At 35.0% G+C, this 22,525-nt stretch overlaps 1 protein-coding gene across 4 annotated transcripts in view; it reads left to right on the top strand.

The window, feature by feature from the left end:
• HELQ (helicase, POLQ like) overlaps window positions 1-22,525 on the top strand; it is a 62,374-nt gene that overhangs the window by 21,823 nt on the left and 18,026 nt on the right. For 2 of the 4 annotated variants that reach the window (XM_045183637.2, XM_045183636.2), the window contains exons 9-17: window positions 861-1,100; window positions 6,900-7,041; window positions 7,826-7,930; window positions 10,190-10,448; window positions 12,385-12,542; window positions 13,448-13,546; window positions 16,385-16,558; window positions 18,664-18,840; window positions 21,419-21,553. In XM_045183637.2, coding sequence (XP_045039572.2) covers window positions 861-1,100; window positions 6,900-7,041; window positions 7,826-7,930; window positions 10,190-10,448; window positions 12,385-12,542; window positions 13,448-13,546; window positions 16,385-16,558; window positions 18,664-18,840; window positions 21,419-21,553 — 1,489 coding nt within the window. The remainder of the gene's footprint in view (window positions 1-860; window positions 1,101-6,899; window positions 7,042-7,825; window positions 7,931-10,189; window positions 10,449-12,384; window positions 12,543-13,447; window positions 13,547-16,384; window positions 16,559-18,663; window positions 18,841-21,418; window positions 21,554-22,525) is intronic. The other 2 variants (XM_045183638.3, XM_024574806.4) reach the window with 1 other exon arrangement.

Raw genomic sequence — 22,525 nt, 5'->3', positions numbered from 1 at the left:
AGGCGTTCCTCCTAATTCTTACACTGAGACTCTTCACCACTTTCTTCCCAATTCTTTATTGTTCTTCTGTCTTTTTGCCTCCCATTTCTCAACTTCTTGTGAAATTACTGGTGTTCTTCAGTGAACACCAGCCATAGCTCTATTCCTTCCATAAAGAAGACCAAAACAACACAGGGCTATGTGTATTATATTTGTATCTTGGGTGGTATGTGTTTGCTACCGTATTTAGAAGTTGTTGCTTTACAGTCAATTGCTAGTTAGTTCTATATAGTCTACTTTGTCTAGTTCTTTTCTTAATTGAATTTAAAGTAATAGGTGTTTCTAGATTTAGAGACATTGTACAATATTATTGAATTTTCTAAAACACTCGTGTCCAGACAGTCAGTATTTTACATATACTACTAATGATTTAATAATGTATTTCCATCTTCAGAAAATTTATGATTAAAACAAAATAAGTCATTTTCAATAAAGGTGTATGATCTACTGCAAAAAATTATCATAACATTTAGAACAGTGGTCTAAACCTGGTGTCCATGGATTCATAGAAAGTACAGGAATGAACTTCAGAAAGTCCATGAACTCTGAAATTAAATGCAAAGTGTTGTGTTATATGTGGTTTATTTCCTTTAGCTTTAATCAGATTTTCACAGGGCTCTGTGATCTACAAAAAAAGCGGTTGATAGAGACTGCCTAACAGTGAAATCAGAACCAAAATTCTAAGAACATTTTATGTACTTATATCAATAAAATTAATATTTTTAAAAAGAATATTTACATGAACCTACTAAAATTAAAATTATAGGCACTTTGTCATTGTAAGATCAGTGTTCATATTTCTAACAGATCTTTTTTCCTAGGGAATATCTGAAACACAGGGAAAAAGAAAAACAGGAGATGATTAAGAACTTGAAGAATATCAGCAGTGGCAACCTGTGTCCTGTTTTAAAGCGCACTATCCCATTAGGAGTTGCTTATCACCATAGTGGTTTAACGAGTGATGAAAGGAAGCTCTTGGAGGAGGCCTATTCCACCGGAGTTCTCTGTCTTTTAACCTGCACATCCACCCTAGCAGCAGGTGTTAACCTACCAGCTCGAAGGTGAGATATAAGTAGCTGTTGTCTAGGCTCAAAACTTTTCAATGCCTATCTGCCAGGGGTTTTGTTGTTGTTTTATTCTTTCTCCGTAGTGGGTAAGATTTTTTTTTTTTCAGTTTTTGCTGAGTTGAGCATTTGGTTTATTTCCTTTAATATATTAATGTAAGATAATACTAGTAGCTTTCCTGGTATTAAAATTCCTTCTTTCTTTTGTGCTCTCCCTATCTGGTTTTCAAGTCAAGGTGTATTATCCTGCTTCGATAGAAACAGTTGGAAAGCTTTCCACCATTTTTTATCATCTGAAAGAGTTTGTTTACCATAGAAATTTCCTTGAAATCTTAGAGAATTCATCCATAAAGACTTTTGAATCTAGTATGTTTTTTTAGAGTAGATCCTTGATTACCTTTTCAGTTATTACCAAAGCTGTGTCCTGCATATTTGCTTTCTGTTCTTTGTAATTTGTGACTTTAAAATTTGTGACATTTTTTAAAATAAATGGTCAATTTTTATAAATCATTCATGAGTGTTAAAAAATATGTATTTTCTGTTGAGTGTGCAGTTTTCTATATCTCAGTGAGATCACAGTTAATAATCATGTTGTCAGCTCCTCTATTTTCTTACTATTTGTAATTCTTTAATGTGTAAACTTCAGAGAGGTGTGTTAGTCTCCCACTTTAATTATGGAATTGCCTATTTCTTTTTGCATTTCTAAAAGTCTTTGCTTTGTATTTCAAAATTATTTAGGTGTAAAAAGGTTTACTCCAAATATGTTACTGCTGAATCGTACCTTCTATCAATATAATAGGTCCTTGGTTTTCTAACTTAGTGATTTTACTCTAAATACTACAACTATATATTTTTGCCAAGTAGATCCTTTTCCATTCTTTTATTTTCAACCTCTGTTACTGATTTAGTTTTTGAAAAACATAGGAAGTTATATACTATTTATGTTGTTATAACTGTAATAACTTTATATTTATAACTGTAAAATTTTAAGTTGTAATCAAACATGTTTTTCTATCATTATAGAATAATTATATCCTTTCTTTTTTAATTATTTTTAATATATTTATTGATTATGCTATTACAGTTGTCCCATTCCCCCCCTTCACTCCACTCCATCCTGCACACCCCCTCCCTCCCACATTCCCCCCCTATAGTTCATGTCCATGGGTCATACTTATAAGTTCTTCGGCTTCTACATTTCCTACACTATTCTTACCCTCCCCCTGTCTATTTTCCACCTATCATTTATGCTACTTATTCTCTGTACCTTCCCCGCCCTCCCCCTCCCACTCCCCTGTTGATAACTCTCCATGTGATCTCCATTTCTGTGGTTCTGTTACCACTCTAGTCGTTTGCTTAGTTTGCTTTTGTTTTTGTTTTAGGTGTGGTTATTAATAACTATGAGTTTGCTGTCATTTTTACTGTTCATATTTTTTATCTTCTCTTTCTTAGGTAACTAACTCCTTTTAACATTTCATATAATAAGGGCTTAGTGATGATGAACTCCTTGAACTTGACCTTATCTGAGAAGAACTTTATCTTCCCTTCCATTCTAAATGATAGCTTTGCTGGATACAGTAATCTTGGATGTAGGTCCTTGCCTTTCATGACTTGGAATACTTCTTTCCAGCCCCTTCTTGCCTGTAAGGTCTCTTTGGAGAAATCAGCTGACAGTCTTATGGGAACTCCTTTGTAGGTAACTGTGTCCTTTTCTCTTCTCTCAGATTCTCTCCTTCTGTTTCATCTTGGGTAGTGTAATTATGATGTGCCTTGGTGTGTTCCTCCTTGGGTCCAGCTTCTTTGGGACTCTCTGAGCTTCCTGGACTTTCTGGAAGTCTATTTCCTTTGCCAGATTAGGGAAGTTCTCCTTCATTATTTGTTCAAATAAGTTTTCAATTCTTGCTTTTTCTCTTCTCCTTCTGGCACCCCTATAATTCGGATGTTGGAACGTTTCAAGGTTTCCTGGAGGTTCCTAAGCCTCTCCTCATTTTTCCGAATTCTTGTTTCTTCATTCTTTTCTAGTTGGATGTTTCTTTCTTCACTCTGGTCCACACCATTGATTTGAGTCCCAGTTTCCTTCGCATCACTATTGGTTCCCTGTACATTTTCCTTTGTCTCTCTTAGCATGGCCTTCATTTTTTCATCTAGTTTTTGACCAAATTCAACCAATTCTGTGAGCTTCTTGGTTACCAGTGTTTTGAACTGTGCATCTGATAGGTTGGCTATCTGTTCGCTACTTAGTTGGATTATTTCTGGAGCTTTGAAGTGTTCTTTCATTTGGGCCTTTTTTTTTTTGTCTTGGTGCTTCTGTTACTTTAAAGGGGCGGAGCCTTAGGTGTTCACCGAGGCAGGGTAACGCTGGTCACTGAGCTGTGACACTGTATGTGGGGGAGGGGTTGAGAGGGAGTAATGGCGCCCGCTCCACTCTCTGCCAGATTTCAGTCACTCCCTCTGCTACCCACAATCAAATTGGGCCCCTCTGGTGCTGCTTCCCGAGTGGGTGGGCTTGTGCACGCTCTAGGCTCCTGTGGGTCTCCCCAACGACCTCTCCTGTGAGGCTGGGAGTTTCTCCTGCTGCCGCCCCAACCCCCACGGGTGTTTTCACTCAGAGGTTTGAGGCTTTATTTCGCTGCGCTGGAGCCCTGGGTTGTGCGGTCTGCTTCACACCCCGCTGTTCTTCCGGTTTATCTATGCACGAATGTGGGGCCACAGGGTCTGCCAGTGGTCAGACTGCCTGCCCTGTTCATCCCGCACTCCGCCAGTCTCGTTCTACCGTGGCAACGCGAGTCCTCTCCGCTACGGCTGCCTGTCTCTGCCCCTCCTACCGGTCTGGATGAATGTTTTTTTTTTATCTCCTTGGTGTCGGACTTCCTTGCCATTCGATTTTCTGTCAGTTCTGGTTGTGCACGGAGCGCAGTGTGTCTATCTACGCCGCCATCTTGGTTCTCCCCCATTATATCCTTTCTTGAACATGTGTCTTACCACTTGTATATCCTCTTACATTACACTGCCTCAAGCATGTATGTTGCAATTAACTAAAATTTTAATTTCAGGTTTTTAATTTTGATTTTATAATCAGTAACTATTTAACTTATATATTATACTTGTTTGTTTCTTTTTGATTGTCATTCCCTCTTGTATCCCACATCTTCCTTCTGTGATTCATTTTTTCTTTTTCCTCGTTTAGTAATTACTGTTTAAGTTGCTGTACCACAGAATAGCTGAAGTCTTTGCTTAAGTGCCAAGTCTTCGCATAGCTGAAGATGCCTTTATTTTAGCCTCATACTTTAACACCTTGCTAGAATTTCAGGTTCCATATTTTTTCCATGGGGACTTCGGTGTATTGTTTCTAGTCTTTCAGAGCCAGTGTTGTTCATTTTTGTTTTTGTGTAGATTCGCTGTTTTTCCCTTTCCAGAAGCTTTTAGACTTTTCTCTTTAACTTTAAAATTTCATCATACTGTATAATAATAATTGCAACTGTTATACTCCCTCTCCTATGTCATAATAGCTTTACATATATTGAATTAATTGATCCTCATGACAACTCTGTGAGGAAGGTCATATTTTATATTAGCCATATTTTATAGAAGGAAAAACTAAGGTGCTAAACAATTAAATAATTTGCCCAACTTCATGGCCAACAAAAACAAGTTTCAAAGCCAGTGTTTGAACCCAGGAAACTAATTCTACAATCCCAGCTGTCCTCTTTTAGCTACTTCATTTATAGAGCTTAGCTCTTGGGTATATGCTTTTAATTCCAAGTTTTATGCCTTTCATCATCTAAGAGTAATTTTTTGATTATTTTAACATTTGTTTCCTTTCATTATCTCTGTTCTCTGCTTTTGTAACTTCATTTTGACAGGTTTGAAACTTTGTAGATTGAGCTTTTCAATCTCTTTTCATCTCATTTTCCAATCTATTTGAGCAATGTAATTTCTTTAACTTTACCTTCTATGAGTCCTGTCCAGAAAGTATCCAGCTGCTTACTATGAAAAATAGAGACATTTACTGAAGAAGATACAAGATACAATAAACATTGTACATAGGGCAGTGATACCTCAGTCCCCTTTAAAGTAGACACCTTGGGACCTCCACCCAGTTCTCCCAATCACCATCAGTTGCCCCATCATATTTTCCTGAATCTCATTGATGGTCTGAAATTTATTCCCTTTCTTCTTCTTCTTCTTCTTTTTTTTTTTTTTTTTTTTTTTTAGATTTTACTTACTTATTTTTACGGAGAGAGGAAGGGAGGAAGAGAGGGAGGGAAACATCAACGTGTGGTTGCCTCTTGCATGCCCCCTATGGGGGACCTGGCCCACAACCCAGGCATGTGCCCTGACTGGGAATCAAATCAGCAACCCTTTGGTTTGCAGGCCAGCACTCAATCCACTGTGCCACACCAGCTAGGGCAAATCTATTCCCTTTCAAAAGTTATTTTAGTTTTGGGAAAAGCCAGAAGTTGCAGGGCACCAAATCCGGGCTGTAGGGCAGCTGAGTCACCTGGGTGATTTGATGTCTCACCAAAAACCTCTGCATGATACATGATACATGAGCTAGCATGTTTTCGAGTCACCAGTTGCCCATAGCTCAGCCTTCTGAATCATCTGACAGTTTCCACAGAGGAGTGTTAAAGCTTTACACAAAAGTTGATGCAAATTCATTGCTCTACTCAGTCATTTTGAATGTGACAGCCACGCAGTACATGTGATCACTCAATGGTTTGTACCACCCCCACTGACTAGTACAGTCAAGTAGTCATTGTTCACATGTGTGCCTTCCAGTCCCCTCTCCTTGGCTGCCAGGTTACATTAATGTTGTGCAAACTTTTATTATATTATCAGTGGTTGGACTTTTTCCAGGTAGACCTCATGTATAACAAAATCAGTTTTTAACTATATCCTATTAGCTATGTTCATTCCATTATTCAGTTCTTCTATTGAGTTTTTAAAATGAATTTAAAATTTTTCTTAACTTCCAAGAACTATCTTCTTTTATTGCTGTTTTTAAATTTAAAAATATGCATACAGTACCCTCTAGGGTATTCTGTGGATGTTTATTAGAATTTTTCTTTTCTGTTCCCTGTATTATCTGCTTACGTCATACATCTATTCTTTATATTCTTGTTATGTCATTAGTTTACTTCAAATGTTTGGTAATCCTTGTTGTCCACTGAGGTTTGTAAATAAAAGATTTGGTTGATTAGTACAGGTAAATGTCATATTTTTTCTCTCACCTTTGAACAGGAAAGTTGATTACAAACTTCTTCTATATACATGAACAGGATGAAATCACCCTGTTTGTAGGTCAAAAACAGTTGAAATCTGTAATTTTATATAGTTGACAGTAATATAAATTCATAAATAAATATGCATACATTGGTGGTATGTGGTGAGAGTTTTCATTTATGGAGTATAAAATAAATCTTTGAAGATTATTGCTTTAGTGGATTGGTCATAAGCTTTACAACAAAGCTGACAAGTTCAAATCTTGTTTCTGGTAATTACTAATTTTGTGAGTTGAGGTAAGCCAATTAGCCACTTAAAAAAATAAAATAGAATATTATTAGAAAGAGTTGTAAGAATTACAGATGATGTACATAAAGAACTTCTGTGACATAGATTTTTGGTAAATAGTAGTTAGCTATTATTTAAGTTAGTATGTCATTAAATTTAATATCACATAGATATTAAAATTTAATTTAATATCATATAGATATAATGAAGTTAGGAGTTTAAAAATAGGTGCTGTTGCTATACATGAAGGCTCACTTTTAATTAATTTTATCTACTTCATAGAGTTATTTTGAGAGCCCCCTATGTTGCTAAGGAATTTTTAAAGAGAAATCAGTATAAACAGATGATCGGCAGAGCTGGTCGTGCTGGAATAGATTCTGTTGGGGAGAGTATCCTTATATTGCAAGAAAAAGACAAGCAACAGGTAACAATCTGTTTCTTGGTTGGTTGTTTTATCTTTTTTGGTCTTTGGTCCAGGCCTTTTAGGGGATCATCTTTTAAAAATTATTTTTAATATTGCCCTGACTGCTGTGGCTCAGTGGATTGAGTGCTGGCCTGCAAACCAAAAGGTCACTGGTTTGATTCCCAGTCAGGGCACATGCCTGGGTTGCAAACCAGGCCCCCAATAGGGGGTATGTGAGAGGCAACCACACAATTGATGTTTCTCTTCCTCTCTTTCTGCCTCCCTTCCCTCTCTAAAATTAAATAAATTAAATCTTTAAAAAAATTAATTTTAAATATTTCTTTAATAATGTTTCCTTTTCTATGATTAAGAATTAGAGCCCTGGCCGGTGTAGCTCAGTTGGTTGGAGTGTCATCCCATACCAGAAGGTCACCAGTTCAATTCCTGGTCAGAATACCTAGGTTGCAGGTTCAATCCCTGGCCGGGGCCCATGTGGGAGGCAACTAGTTGATGTTTCTCTCTTTCTCTCTCCCTCCCCTCTCAAATGAGAATAAAATAAACCTTAAAAAAAGAATTAGAAAGAGTAGTTTGGATATTTTTGTATTTCAGATAAACAATGAAAAGTATTTTTTCTATTTATCTTTCTTCTATTTTCATGAGCACAACTGCTAAATTCTTTTTTTGGTCTTTGTGTTTTTTATCTTCCCCTGCCTCCACAAGATATACACAAAATATAAAATTTTATACAGAACTCCATTTATTCTTTATAGTAACAGAAAACATAATACTGCTTTAATTTTTGTAGGTATTGGAGTTAATAAGCAGACCACTGGAAAATTGTTATAGCCATCTTGTTCAAGAATTCACGAAAGGAATCCAAACTTTGTTTCTCTCGTTGATTGGTTTGAAGGTATTTTTTTTCTTTTTTTTTACTTTATTTATTATTTATTTTAATTTTTATTGATACTCAGTTACAGTTATATGCCTTTTCTCCCCATCCCTCCACCCCACCCCAGCCGAACCCACCTCCCTCCCTCACCTCAACCCTCCCCACTCACCCCCGGCTATTATTAGATTGTTCTTAACTTCAATGTCTCTGGTTATATTTTGTTTGTTTTTTTCTTCTGTTGATTATGTTCTAGTTAAAGGTGAGATCATATGGTATTTTTTAATATTTTAAAATCTTATTGCTGTTACCTGAGATAGTAGAGGTTAAATAGTTATGAAAACTATAAAGTATGAAAAAATACTGACTTTAATCTGATGTGGAAAAGTACAGTCTGTGACATGATAAATCTGAATTTATATGTGTATTTTTAATCTTTGAGTTGTAAGGAATATGAGAAATCAACAAATCATAATTGGGTATCAGTTACAAGAGACTTTGGTGGATACTGTGGCTACACAAGTTGCTGTAAAGACATGGGTCCTGAGGCATCTCTGTCCTTGTTAAGAGTAAAGTTCATCTATAGTCCTGTGACCATTATAGGATATTTTAAACATCTGTAAGATAAGTATAGCCTTCATCAGCAGAAAACAAAAAAAAATTTTAAAAGGCCTGACAGCAAAATACTCTTTTCCTAAGATTAGACATTAGCTCTCTTTCTAAGGCTTACTCTTGAGTTAAACCTCTTTTTTAGGATTATTCCTAAGCAAAGTAAATTTTAACTTTGTGCCCAGTGTCACTCTGCCACAAAGTGACAACGCCAAAGTTTGAATTAGCTTTGACTAAATACAAAACCAGTGCTCTTAACCTTTCATGCTGTTTACCTTCACCCACAGCTTTGTCTACTTAACTCCCAGCCACTCTCAGATTTTTACTTAACCATTGCTTCCTCAGGGAAGCCTCCCCGTGCCTCTGATCTCATTAGCCTATTGTATACTTTATAGAACCACAGACCGTAGCCCACTGTAATGTAAGCCCTGTGAAAGCAGGGCCCAGATTTATTTTCATTTATCATGAATCTCAGTGCGGGGCATGTGGGTGACACTCTTGAATTAATTAATTAATGGGTTGACTTTGGAGTTGGGCATGGGTGAACTTGCAGGTTGGGGCAATAGTGGAGAATCCAGCTTTAAGAAGCTGTGGAGGCCAGAGTCAGAGGCTGAACCAGTAGGTTTAAATCACTATGTCTAAAAGTTTTTCACAGAGGGGTAGAAAGGTAACATGATGGTAGCTGGAAGGAGCAAGCCAACCTTTTTCTTTAACCCCGAGTGTTAACTGTAATTAACCAAGTACATTGATAATCTACAAACTGAGTATTAGTTCTTGAATATCTTAGAAGTGCAATTTTAGCCTAATTGAATACTATATTAAGAATGATTTTTATTAAAAGGAGTAGCCATAAGAAATGTCTGTGCTTCATAATATTTTTTTTGTCCCTTATATTGGTTTAATTAAAAAATGACTACTTAAGTTTTCCAGTTGAAATATTATCAGAATTATGAGATGGAAGTATGGCTATTGATTGGCTATATTTTAGCATAGCATGCTGATTTCATTCAAATTGCCTAATATAAAATTATTCTAATTCAGTGTCAACTCTACATCTAACTACCGTATGGAGTGTTAAGTATTACTGATGATTGCCATTAAAAGGTTTAAATGGTGAGTAACAGGAGGAAAGAGAAAAGGGCAGGAAAAGGAGATAGAAATGAGACCAAAAAAAGGTAGAAAACTGCTACTTAATTTTAGGTAATATATCAGAGAAAGTATTGCCTGATCCTGTTTCAGTGGAGACTTTCAGGTCTGTTTTCCTGTGTTTCTTTATTTCTTGTTAAATGTAGTTTTTAGAGTGCTTTCACAGTTGTTGGAAAGGGGTGAAGGGAGGGTTTTTGAAGGAGGCAGCGCTGGAATTAGTGATAATTGGTTGGGGAGTAAACAGAGTACAGCTTTGGAGATATTGTGAAAAAATATTCAAAAACATGAGTTTTTACATGAAATATGTGTGATGTTTTCATAAAAATATTGTTTTCTCTCTTAAAATGTTTTTCTTGTTAATTTTAAGTGTTATAAAATTACTTTTTATATGCAACTATGTAGATTTTTCACTAACTTTTTAATTTAAATACCTTTGAGGTGTGGAAATGAATTATCTGAATTAATGTACACTCAAAATGATGTCTTAAATTAAGGAAAATGCTTCAGTGATGCCCTGAATTGTTTCAGATTGCAACAAATCTTGGTGACATATATCACTTTATGAGTGGTACATTTTTTGGTGTCCAGCAAAAGTTTTTGTTGAAAGAAAAAAGTCTCTGGGAAATAACTGTTGAATCACTTAGATACCTGACAGAAAAAGGACTCCTACAAGAAGACACCATTTTTACAGAAAAAGGACTTACACAAGAAGATGCTATTTATAAGTCTGAAGAATGGTTCCAGTTTAGTTTTCATATTACAAAGTTGGGACGAGCTTCTTTTAAAGGTAGTAATAGTTTACCTAAATTTTATTTTACCTCAAATAAAATTTTAGAAAATCTTAGTTTACCTAAATCTGAGGAAATTCATTGGAAAAAATAGAAGTTAAATTATTCTGAACTTTGAATTGGATTTGTAAATTCATAGTAATAACATTAATTTTATAAACTGTTAGATTACTTCAACTTTAAAAAGTTAAAAATGTTTTTAATTACAAGTAATTTAGAATATTGTGGAAGCAGCCCTGGCTGGTGTGGCTCAGTGGACTGAGTGCCAGCCTGCCAGCTGAAAGGTCGTCAGTTCCGTTCCTGGTCAGGGCACACACGTGGGTTGTGGACCGGATCTCTGGTCAGGAGCGTGTGAAAGGCAGCCAATCATTGTTTCTCTCCCTCTCTGTCTCTGTCCCTTCTCTTCTCTCTCCCTCCCTTCCCCTCTCTCTAAAAATAAATGAACAAAATCTTTTTTAAAAAAAAAAGAACACTGCAGAAGTATATACAGAGAACGTTGTTCATCTCTTGTTCACACTCTCCTCCCCCAGGGATCACACACATTTTAGTATCCTACCAAGAATAACAATTTGGTGTATGTCTTTTCAGATGGTTTCTGTATATTTCATTTCAAAACTTAATATATAGATATATACAGCTGTAAGGTTTTTTAAAAGCTTCTGTTTTTAAATAAACAATCATCTGTATTATTCGGAAACAATATAGATTATTGCTTTTTTGTTTAATATATTATCTTAGAGATTGTTGCATGACAGCAAATAGTTTCTTCTTAATGGCAACTTCATAATTTACTTAATGAAAAATAACACCTGTCTATTATTAAAAAAATCCTCAGTACTCAGAATTATGTGAAGGAAAATCCCATACTTCTGTCCCATTTCCACTCACTCAGTAGCTACCACAGTTAACAATCTGAGATATATATATATACACATATCCTTGCAAATAATTTTATGTGTGTATAAGCACATAGTTTATTTTTAATGGAATTGTAGTATATGTTTTAGCAGCTTGCTTTTTTTCTCACTTATAAAGTATCATGAACATCTTAACATGTTAATGTCTTTAAATCGACCTCATTTTCTTTTACTATAGTTGTCCATAGTATGGAGGCCATAATTTGTTTAACCATTCCCCTATTGATCATGCACTGTTTGTGAGTTTTTTAAATGATAAACAAGTTTGCATGGCCATCTCTATTAGGTATTTTGGGTGTATGTGGAAATGTTTCTCTGGGTTAGATTGCCAAAAAGAGAGTAATTGGGTCAGAATGTGTGTACTTACTAAATGTTGATGTATACTGTCAAAACGACCTCCAAAATAGCTGTGATAAATTGCATAATAAGAGATTTTTGAATACTGTTTGCTATATTTAGGTAACTTCTAAACAGGACCTTCTTTAAAAGTCACCTCTTTTTCCCTTTGGTAATTATGAAAGGTGAAATACTTGTGTTACTGGGGAGACCCAAGTCAGGGGACTCCCCCCGTCCTCAGTTCTTGCCTTGCTCTCAAGAGAAGAATTCAAGCAAGAGGCAACACATACAGTGGAGATAAGATGGCAAGTTTATTTTTGAAATACACTTGAGCACAAAGCTGCAAGTGGGCACCCAGCTAGTCTGAGTGCCCCGATTGTTGGGGTTTACGATTTTTATGATTGTAGCCAATTTCTAGGTTCCCTCTCCTCCTACTCTTCCAGACCTCGGGATTAATACATGGTTCCAAAGACTTTCTTTCCTAGCTAGTGGAAAAGGTGCATACAGAATTTCAAGGGCCCCCATCCTCCTACACTACCATAGTTTTTCTTGTGATGTTTGGAACACCTGGCAATCTCATCCGACCAGATTCAGGACTGCTGAGTTAATGAGTGAGGCATGTCTCCCTCCTCCTCCCTGTCTTGGTTTACTATCTACCTTGTCTAATGCTTGTATCTTTTAGGAACTATAGATTTGGCTTATTGTGACATTCTATACAGAGATTTGAAGAAAGGTCTTGAAGGCCTTGTGCTTGAAAGCCTTCTTCATCTAATTTACCTAACCACTCCCTATGATATGGCTTCTCAGTGTGACCCTGATTGGATGATATATTTCAGACAGGTGAGCATATAAGGTTCTTCAATACAGGCTACTTAGTCTATTAATGGTGAAATGATTTTTGTCAAGTGATTATTCACTTTTTCTATTAAAATATATTTGAAATTGGGTCTTTAGTTCTTTCAGTTTTTAAAATGGTAATATGACAATAGCATTTTTGTTCAACTTAAATATTACTTTTCTGTTAAATATAAACATGTCATTATCAAAAAAATAAATAAATAAAGGTACAGAAAAGAAAAAAGGATCATTCCTGTTTCCATTTCCCCAAAGATAGTTACCATTCTGGTTTGGTGACCACTGCATTTTATAATGTCTAGAATCTAAAGAAAACCACAAAGGCCGTCTCTGTTGATTGAGAGTTTAATTACATGAAAGCTCTGTCAGAGCCAAGAATGATGATATACCAAACCCAGTAATATTAGTAACTGATAGGGAATATCAATTTTATCACAAGATAGAACTGGTCGTATGTATTACAAAAGCAAGTAGTAGAGTACAGCCTATTACGATTTTACTGTAAATAGGATGGATGTATGAACACATATTAGGCACAAGTAGTATGCAGCTTTTAATTGCAGGAAACTAGCTTTCTTTTAAATGTCATGTTTTAAAATTATTCCTGTAAGTATATAATGCAGTTACTTTCAAAAGCTTTACCTCTTCCCCCACCAATGTCTTCCAGTATTGCAAAGGACTTGTGACTGTGACTTGAAGTAATTCTATTAAAGTATGTTATATTTTAATAAATTTTTAAGTTTACCCTATTTGTAAAAAAAATTGTGTTGTTTTTTTCATCTCCTTTAAAAATATGAACATGTGATATAGGAAATACTGGATTTGGTTCAAATGGCATTTTTTAAACTTACAATTTGATTTTTCCATATAATTGCTCTTTTCCTATGTAGTTTAACCAGCTCAGTCCAGCAGAACAAAATGTGGCTGCTCTTATTGGAGTCTCTGAAAACTATATTGGGAAGAAGGCATCAGGTCAAGCTATCAAGAAGGTACCATAGTCTTTTTTTTCCTTCCTAAATAACTAAGTTGATTTAACAAAATTAATGTTGTAGTATTATCTCCTTTGTTGACTTGATGTTTTTGTTTCACATTTTTTTGTTTAAATTAATATAATTTCTATTTTACTATTTAGAACATCTGAGGACCAGAAATTTAGACATTTTTAAAAAACTATTTCTAGGCAGTGTGATGGCCTTTTTTTGTATCTTTGTATTCTAAAATATTCTGTCATGTACATGTAAGGCTTATATCATAGGGAAATGTAAACCTTAGCAATCTGTTTTTTCCTAGCCTACTTGCTGCACAGTATAAAAATTACAAATAATATTTATAAAATGTTTTCATGATATTAACTAATCCTGAAATAAATTCACTTCAAGGGAGAAAATTTTATTTTCTAAAAACTTTTTATTAGGCATTTTACTTGATGTCAGAGATTCTAAGATAGGACAGGTTTGGGGTTTTTATTGGTGGTGTTGGTTGTCCTCAAAGAAATTCCAATCTAGTATTTGACCTACATAAAGCATTCTGGAAAGTTAAAGTGTATAAACTAATACTCTTTTGTTTGACATTTTGTATTTTGGGGTTTTAAAGTTCAGTCAGCAAGCATGAAGCAAGTGTCTAATGCATACACTAAGAGAAGTGGAAATAATTCTTTGGCTAACATGCCTTCAAATTCCTTAAGTTAATATCATTTTTCACCTCATGATACAGACTTTTCTTCATTTTTAATTTTCTTTAATACTGAAACCTAATTGTCTTCCTATTATCCCCCTACATCTTTGAAACTTACATAGATATTACTGATTTCATTTTGAAAAATGGAAGATGGTGTTTACTTTCATTTGAATTAAATGGTGCAACTGTCCCATGTATTTCTGTATCATAAAATTATAAATAGATATTATAAATATATAGTACTTCGGTGTTCATGTTGCCACAATATTTAGATTGAGTCTTTTACCTTAGAAATGGCTATGTTGTTTACACCCTCAAAATGTTGAATAAAAATATTTATTAAACTTTTTATAACCAACTCTATAATATAAAATAAACATGAAACCATATTTTTAAAATCATGTTAACATGAAACTTATTGCCAAATGATAAACATTTACAAAATTCCATTAAAATAATACACCTTTTAAAACTTGAATCAGAATTGATTTTTGTTACATTTTATAAAATATAGTCAATAAATGTTTATTCAATTGATAATTACATATTTAAAATAGTATGGGCATGAATTTTTCTTAATTACAAATGGATTAATTACTAGTTTAATGTTTGAAAGTATATTTGTAATTCTAGAGAACATGATATTTACCTAAAGTCTAAATTGATTTCTCCACATTAAAGAGGACACCCACACCCTCTTTTCTTTAAACATTTCTTGTAAAAGATCTTGAAATTGGCATAAAGCATTTTATCTTGCCTTGTAATATAATTTTATCATTTTTCTTAGAAAATACTTTTTGAGCAAAATCTACATTGACTCAAGTTATGGTTAATAACAGGTATACTACAATTGGGAAATTAAAAAGCAATCCTCTTCTACTTCCTATTGAACTATCATGTTTTTTAGTGTAATGCTTTTTAATAAATGGATGATTCAGAATCAACATGCAGAATCTTAATTCATATATTCGTCAATATGTCAAAGTTCTCATTTCAAATATTCTATTACTATAGTAGAGGATGTAATCGTAGATTTTATACCTACATTTTCAAATTCATCCTTTTCCCCCCTCTGATTTGAAGCATGAGTTTACTTAGTTTCTAAGTTAGCGTAATATTAATTATGAAATACTTTACATAAAAAATAGTTACTAGGCACCACAGACAAAAGCAAGTACACAGAATAGAAATTGTCAACTACAGATAGCATTTCAGTGTTTTAACTTTAGAAACATTAATTACTTATCATAACTATGTGGAAATCATAGAATCTAATATTTACTCTGTATAGACAGGCTTATTAACATATTTATCTAAATAAATGCATTTGTATAATTTATAAACACATTCACACATGTATATATAACCTGTAAATACCACAGGAAATGTAAAAGTCTCCCCAACTCCTTTTCTTCCTATATTCTTTTCCTAGGGCTGCTGTCATAAATTAGTACAAACTGGGTGTCTTAAAACAACAGAAATTTATTCTGTGACAGTTCAGGAGACCAGAAGTCTACTAACAAATGCTGGTGGGGTTGGTTCCTTCCCGAGGCTCTGAGAAGAAACCATCTTGCCTGTGGCCTGGCTTTCAGTGGTTGCTGGCAACCCTTGGTTTTCCTTGGCTTGTAGATGCATACCTCCCATGTCTGCCTCCACCTTCACATTGCCTTCTTGTCTGTGTCACTCTTTGTCCCCTCTTCTTATAGGGACAATTGTTCTAATACTTTGTATTAAATAAACAGCCCTAGAGGGCCCACTGTAAATCTAGGATGAGTTCCACTCACGATCCTTAACTAATCACATCTGCCAAGATCCCATTCCCAAATAAGGCCACGTGCACAGTTACCAAGGTTAGGACCCCAACACCATCTTTTTTGAGTATGACACAGTTCATCCTACTCCACTCCCTACAGGAAGAAGTTTAATTTAAATTGGAAACAATTTGGCATATTTTCTTATACTTGGAAAAATGATAATTGATTTGAATTAATGTAAGGTACATGTGTTAGAACTTAGTTTTATTTCTACTGAATCACTTTCCTTGCTCTCCTGTAGCACAATTTTATTTACTTTACTTTTTGTCCAGTTTGAATATAATGTACATTTTTAGCAGGTTCAATACATAAATTTATTTCATTGTGTCTTTCTAGAAGGTGGACAAGGATATTGTGAACAGACTATACCTGTCTTTTGTTCTTTATACCTTGCTCAAAGAGACCAACATTTGGAGTGTGTCTGAAAAATTTAATATGCCTCGAGGATATATACAAAGTCTCCTCACTGCAGCTGCCACATTCTCATCTTGTGTGTTACATTTCTGTGAGGTAATTCCATTAAATAGATGATAGATTCTCTGTGTATCTTCTTATTTTAACTGTTACTGAACTCATAAACCAGTTAGTATTTTCTCATTGTTGACTTACTCTGTTATTACAAAGCACTCAGAATTTATTTAAAATATATTTTTGTTTTTATCCATTTGTAAAAATACTATATACATACTAAGGTAAAGATACAAAAATGACAAAATCAACTAAAGTATGTAATGAACAAGTAAAAATCACCTTATTTTCCCTATACTTAAAACCACCACTAATAGTTTCAAGTATTTGGAATCAACTCTTAAAATGACATTTCTCCGCTGACGTACATTCTTTGTAAGTTTTCTTCTCATGAGTGATACCCATGTGAATGTTTGATTAGCATGTTATCAATATCCAACAGCTACTTTTATCTACTTAGTTCCGTGTTCTTTTGCTTGCCTCAGTAATTTACTATTTTTGCTTCTAGAGTCAGGCAACTACTTTAGGTTTCTACAACAAATGTTCATTTTATAAAGTAACTCAAGGAAAAAACTTTGTTTTAGCCACATGCATTTGGGATGGATTTGTTTAAGACTTCACTAAAAGAAGCTTTCAGAATCTCCTTAAATAACACAACAAAGCTTGCCAGACTTTTCTGCTCAGATAATTTTTTGACAACTTTATAATATAAGCCATTTTGCTATATTTACATTTCTTATTATTGGGTGGCATAATATCTTTTTCATATTTGTTTTTATATTTGATTTTTTAAAAGAACTTTTTCCTCATGACTCCTATTTTTAAACTTAAAATCTACCTCATTTTCCCTATCTTAAATCTCCATATTCTGTGTGTGTATATGGCAATTAACTCCGTCATACATACTAATGAGTAAATAATCCAAAATACTTAACTTTGCATTGATACTTATTTTAGCAAATTTATCTTTCTAAATATCTTCTACATATGCTATTTTTTAACATTAGTTTACATTCCCTAATCCCATGCTAGCTAAGCAGAAGAAAAGAATTATGAGTAACAAGAAGCTAGCCTTTAAGCCTTTAAAATATAAGTTTTCTATGTTGTTCTTCATATTTAAAGATGCTTTCCCTAATATTCTATCCCTTTGTTTTAATTAGGACTATAAGGACTTCGCCTTATAGAACTGTTCAACTAAAAGAATATGTCGAACTTGAAAAAATAACTACTATTATTGGATGGTTGATCCTAGAAAAATTTACCTGACAACTTGTGCACTCCTGAATGTGTTTTCAATATTTTAAAGGGTTTTTTCTCTTAAATAGTTATGTGAGTTGTAAAACCGAGGGCACCAATTGTATTAATTAAAATGCTTTTAACTATAAATAACAGGAAAAAAACCCATACAAAATTAAACAACAGGAAAAAAGATGATCTTAGGTAACAGGAAAGCTAGAACTAAGGCAGTTCCAGGGGTGATCGATTCACAGTTTTATGCAAGATTATCTTTTCTTTGCTTCACTCTCCCATCTTTAGTGCATCAACTACTTTCCTAGTGGTCACAGGATGGCTAACCAACTCTGTTCCAAGCATCACGTACTCTAACAATAATACTGAAAGTTTAAAAAGGGACTTAAAAAAATGAGCTACTGTTATAGGAAATTTTGAGCATATATAAAAAAAGACAAAATAATATAATACTTATTCACCCATCCAGCTTCAACAATTACTGACTCATGGCTTCCAATCTTTTTATTGTATTAAGTATTTTTACACTGAGCATCATCTTGCATTAGAATCCTTCCATATTTAATATTTTGTCTCCCAGAAGTAGGAATTGTTTTCAGTCATTTGGGAAAGAAAAACTATGCATCCACTTGCTGGTATTTTAATAAAAATGAATAGAACTCTTCTACTGACTTATATTTCAATTTTTTACTCATCCCAAAACTACTTTATCAGATTTACCATAGTCTCTGCCATGTGTCCTAATAATAATTTTGTTTGGAATTACTGTTTATCTCTGAATAAACCCAAGTTCCAAAAGATACATAAGGGAACATCGTCTCTGAGCCCCCTATCACGCAAACTAAACTTTGAAATAATGTACCAGACTTAAATTCTGTATATTTCTTTGTGTTCTGCAGGAACTTGAGGAGTTTTGGGTTTATAGAGCCCTTCTGGTAGAACTTACCAAGAAGTTGACTTACTGTGTAAGGGCAGAACTAGTCCCTCTCATGGAAGTGACTGGAGTTTTAGAGGTCAGTAGCTTCCCAGTTTCCCAGTTGAGATGTTTTCAACTAACTGTGAAGTTTTGTCACAGGGTAAGTGACAACAGCAGCCTTATGGCAGTCTTTTTTTTTTTTTCCCCAATCATTTGCTGCCACGGCCTCCTAGAAATCCCGTTAATCTGAAAGCACAAATGTGAAAACAAATAACAGTAGGGAAAAGGTGACGCTCCCCCAGTGTATGTGTGCTCCACTCACCCTTAACATCTCTTCCTTCCTCCACTTCAGTGAAGAGTTACCTTCTGTTGTTTAGACTTCGCGCTTGTTTAAGGTACCAGTATTAGGTGGTAACAAGGCTTACTTACATTTTTTAAGAAGAACGTATTCTCAGCTGGTTTTTCAGCTTTCACTTTTGACCAGCCCTTAATTTAAATTTATTCTCTGTTGTTCATTTCTTGAATTAGAGAAGCTCTTCTGCTTGGGAACATATATACACACCACACCACATCACATGCCTGTAGTCCCCTGAGTAGATAGTAAGAACATTTTAAGGATATTAGACTATAACATTTTCACTGGGGGCTGAAATAATGCCCCTAGCCTAAGTGCCAAAATAGATTTCTTATTGCTGATTGCAACACACGTTAGCCCATGTAAGCTGCGCAGAGGTTATGTTGTAATCATATCGGAACCATCCAAATACACCTTTTTTTTTTTTTTTGAGGAAAAAAATTTTTTAATTACTTTATTGTTGTTCAATTACAGTTATTTGCATTTTATCCCCACCACTCCCCCCAACCCCAGCCAAACCCACCTCCCTCCCTTGCTTCCACCCTCCCCCTTGGTTTGTCCATGTGTCCTTTATAGTAGTTCCTGAAAACCCTTCTCCCCACTGTCCCCTCCTCCCTCCCCTCTGGCTATTGTTAGATTGTTCTTCATTTCAATATCTCTGGCTATTTGTTTGCTTTTTTCTTTTGCTGATTATGTCCCAACTAAAGGTGAGATCACACAGTATTTGTCCCTCACCACCTGGCTTATTTCACTTAGCATAATGCTCTCCAGTTCCATCCATGCTGTCGCAAACGGTAGGAGCTCCTTTTTCTCTGCTGAGTAAAATTCCATTGTCTAAATATACCATAGTTTTTTGATTCACTCATTTACTGATGGGCACTTAGGTTGCTTCCAGTACTTGGCTATTGTAAATTGTGCTGCTATGAACATTGAGGTGCATAGGTTCTTTTGGATTGGTGTTTCAGGGTTCTTAGGGTATAATCCCAGCAGCGGAATTGCTGGGTCAAAGGGCAGTTCCATTTTTAGTTTTCTGAGGAAATTCCATACTGTTTTCCACAGTGACTGCACCAGTCTGCATTCCCACCAACAGTGCACTAGGGTTCCCTTTTCTCCACATCCTCTCCAACACTTGCTAGTTGATTTCTTTATGATGGCTATTCTGATTGGAGTGAAGTGGTATCTCATTGTGGTTTTAAATTACATCTTTCTGACGGCTAGTGATGCTGAGCATCTTTTCATATGTCTCTGGGCCCTCTGTATGTCCTCCTTGGAGAAGTGTCTGTTCAAGTCTTTTGCCCATGTTAAAAAAAATTTTATTTATTTATTTTTATTTTTAGACAGAGGGGAAGGGAGGGAGAAAGAGAGGGAAAGAAACATCAATGTATGGTTGCTTCCAGCACGCCCCCTACTGGGGACCTGGCAAGCAACCCAGGCATGTGGCCTGACTGGGAATTGAACCAGCAACTCTTTGGTTCACAGGCCAGCACTCAATCTACTGAGCTCCACCAGCCAGGGCCTGCCCATTTTTTAATTGGGTTTTTTGTCTTCCTGGAGTGCAGTCGTGTGAGTTCTTTATATATTTTGGAGATCAGGCCCTTGTCTGAGGTATCATTGGCAAATATGTTTTCCCATATAGTTGATTCTCTTTTCATTTTCATGCTGTTTTCTTTAGCCATGCAGAAGCTTTTTATTTTGATGAGGTCCCATTTGTTTATTCTTTCCTTTATGTCCCTTGCTCTAGGGGACATATCAGTGAAGATGTTGCTGCGTGGAATGTTTGAGATTTTCCTGCCAATGTCTTCCTCTAGGACTTTTTGGTGTCATGACTTATATTTAAGTCTTTTATCCACCTTGAATTTATTTTTGTGTATGGCGTAAGTTGGTGATCAAGTTTCATTTTTTTGCACGTAGCTGTCCAGCTCTCCCAACACCATTTGTCGAACAGGCTATTTTTACTCCATTTTATGCTTCTTCCCCCTTTGTCAAATATTAATTGACCATAGAGACTTGGGTTTATTTCCAGGCTCTCCATTCTGTTCCATTGGTCTATGTGTCTGTTTTTATGCCAGTATCAGGCTGTTTTGATTATCGTGTCCTGGTAGTACAGTTTGATATCAGGTATTGTGATCCCTCCTGCTCTGTTCTTCTTTTTTAAAATTGCTGCAGCTATTCTGGGTCAATTATGGTTCCACATAAATTTCCGAAATCAAATACATCTTTTAAAATGTATTTTCAGGATTCTGATGTGTTATCTCTTCATGTTTACATTATTATCTTAGTGTATTCCTATCTCTTGCATGTGAAATGTTTCCCTTTAATAAGACATTTAGTTTTTTTTCCAAATCCCAAATTCTGATCTACTGATTTTTGTAATACTTTTCAGGGTCGAGCAAAACAATTATACAATGCAGGTTATAAAAGTCTAACACACTTAGCTAATGCAGATCCTGAAGTGCTAATAAGGACAATTGATCACTTATCAAGACACCAAGCCAAGCAAATTGTTTCATCAGCAAAGGTAAGCAAACCACTTTTTAATCTTTATGATATTTTGTGGTATTATCTCCTTATACCTTAGACATGAAGACAAATAGACACAAAAGTATAAACTCATAACATATGGATAAAATAGTAGATCTGTTATGATAAAAGGCTTGCTATAAAGAGGAAAAGGACCTCCTAAAAAATACAGTTTCAAGAGCTCACTAAAGTACAGGGAAGTCTAGAACTCATTGAATTCTGCCTCCTTTCAACCTTTGACAGAAGTCCTTTCCTCAGCAGCCTCAACATCTGGTTTTCCCATTTTTGACAAGGAGCTTACAACCTCAAAAATTACGTAGTTCTGTTTTGGGACACTTTCAGTATCACAAAGAGGATCCCGTATAACAAGGCTCCAGTTTGCCTTCGTATAATGTTGACCCTTGCATTGTAATACTACCCTCTGAAACTATTCTGTTCCTTCGTTCATGTGGTTTTCACGTATTTAAAAACAGTTCTCACTATCAACAAGGGTTTCTCTTTTCTGTTCATTTCATCTGTATTAAATAATCTGTCACTGTCCTAGTTGCCCTTTGCTAGATGCAGTCCTGTGTGTCATTACTCTCCTGCTCAATGTGGGGGAAGCCACTACACAGCAGTTTGGGATTATTTCCTTCTTGATTTCTACTGTAGTTCCATTCTGGTAGCCTGAAATTGCTTGGGTTTTTTAAAAAACTACATTGCTACACTATTATTATATACAGGTTAGAATGAGCTAAAAAAATAAGTTTCCATCTAACTTTTTTGAATAGTGCTCACATTGTTTATATTACCTTCATTGATTTTTATAACAGTGCTGTCACTGTTATCTTCAATTTGACGACACTAACTGACCTTGTTCTATTACATCAGGAGTTCGTAGTGTTTGTAGGGATGAAGTTATAGTCATTTTCACTGCAATAGCAGCTAGCACAGTACTCAGCCTAGAGTAGGTATTTAATATATGTTTGAA

Source organism: Desmodus rotundus, chromosome 4, assembly GCF_022682495.2.
Source record: "Desmodus rotundus isolate HL8 chromosome 4, HLdesRot8A.1, whole genome shotgun sequence".
In the NCBI taxonomy this organism is placed as follows: Eukaryota; Metazoa; Chordata; class Mammalia; order Chiroptera; family Phyllostomidae; genus Desmodus; species Desmodus rotundus.
The sequence above is the reverse complement of the archived record's forward strand: the minus strand, read 5'-3'. Positions and strand labels throughout refer to the sequence as shown.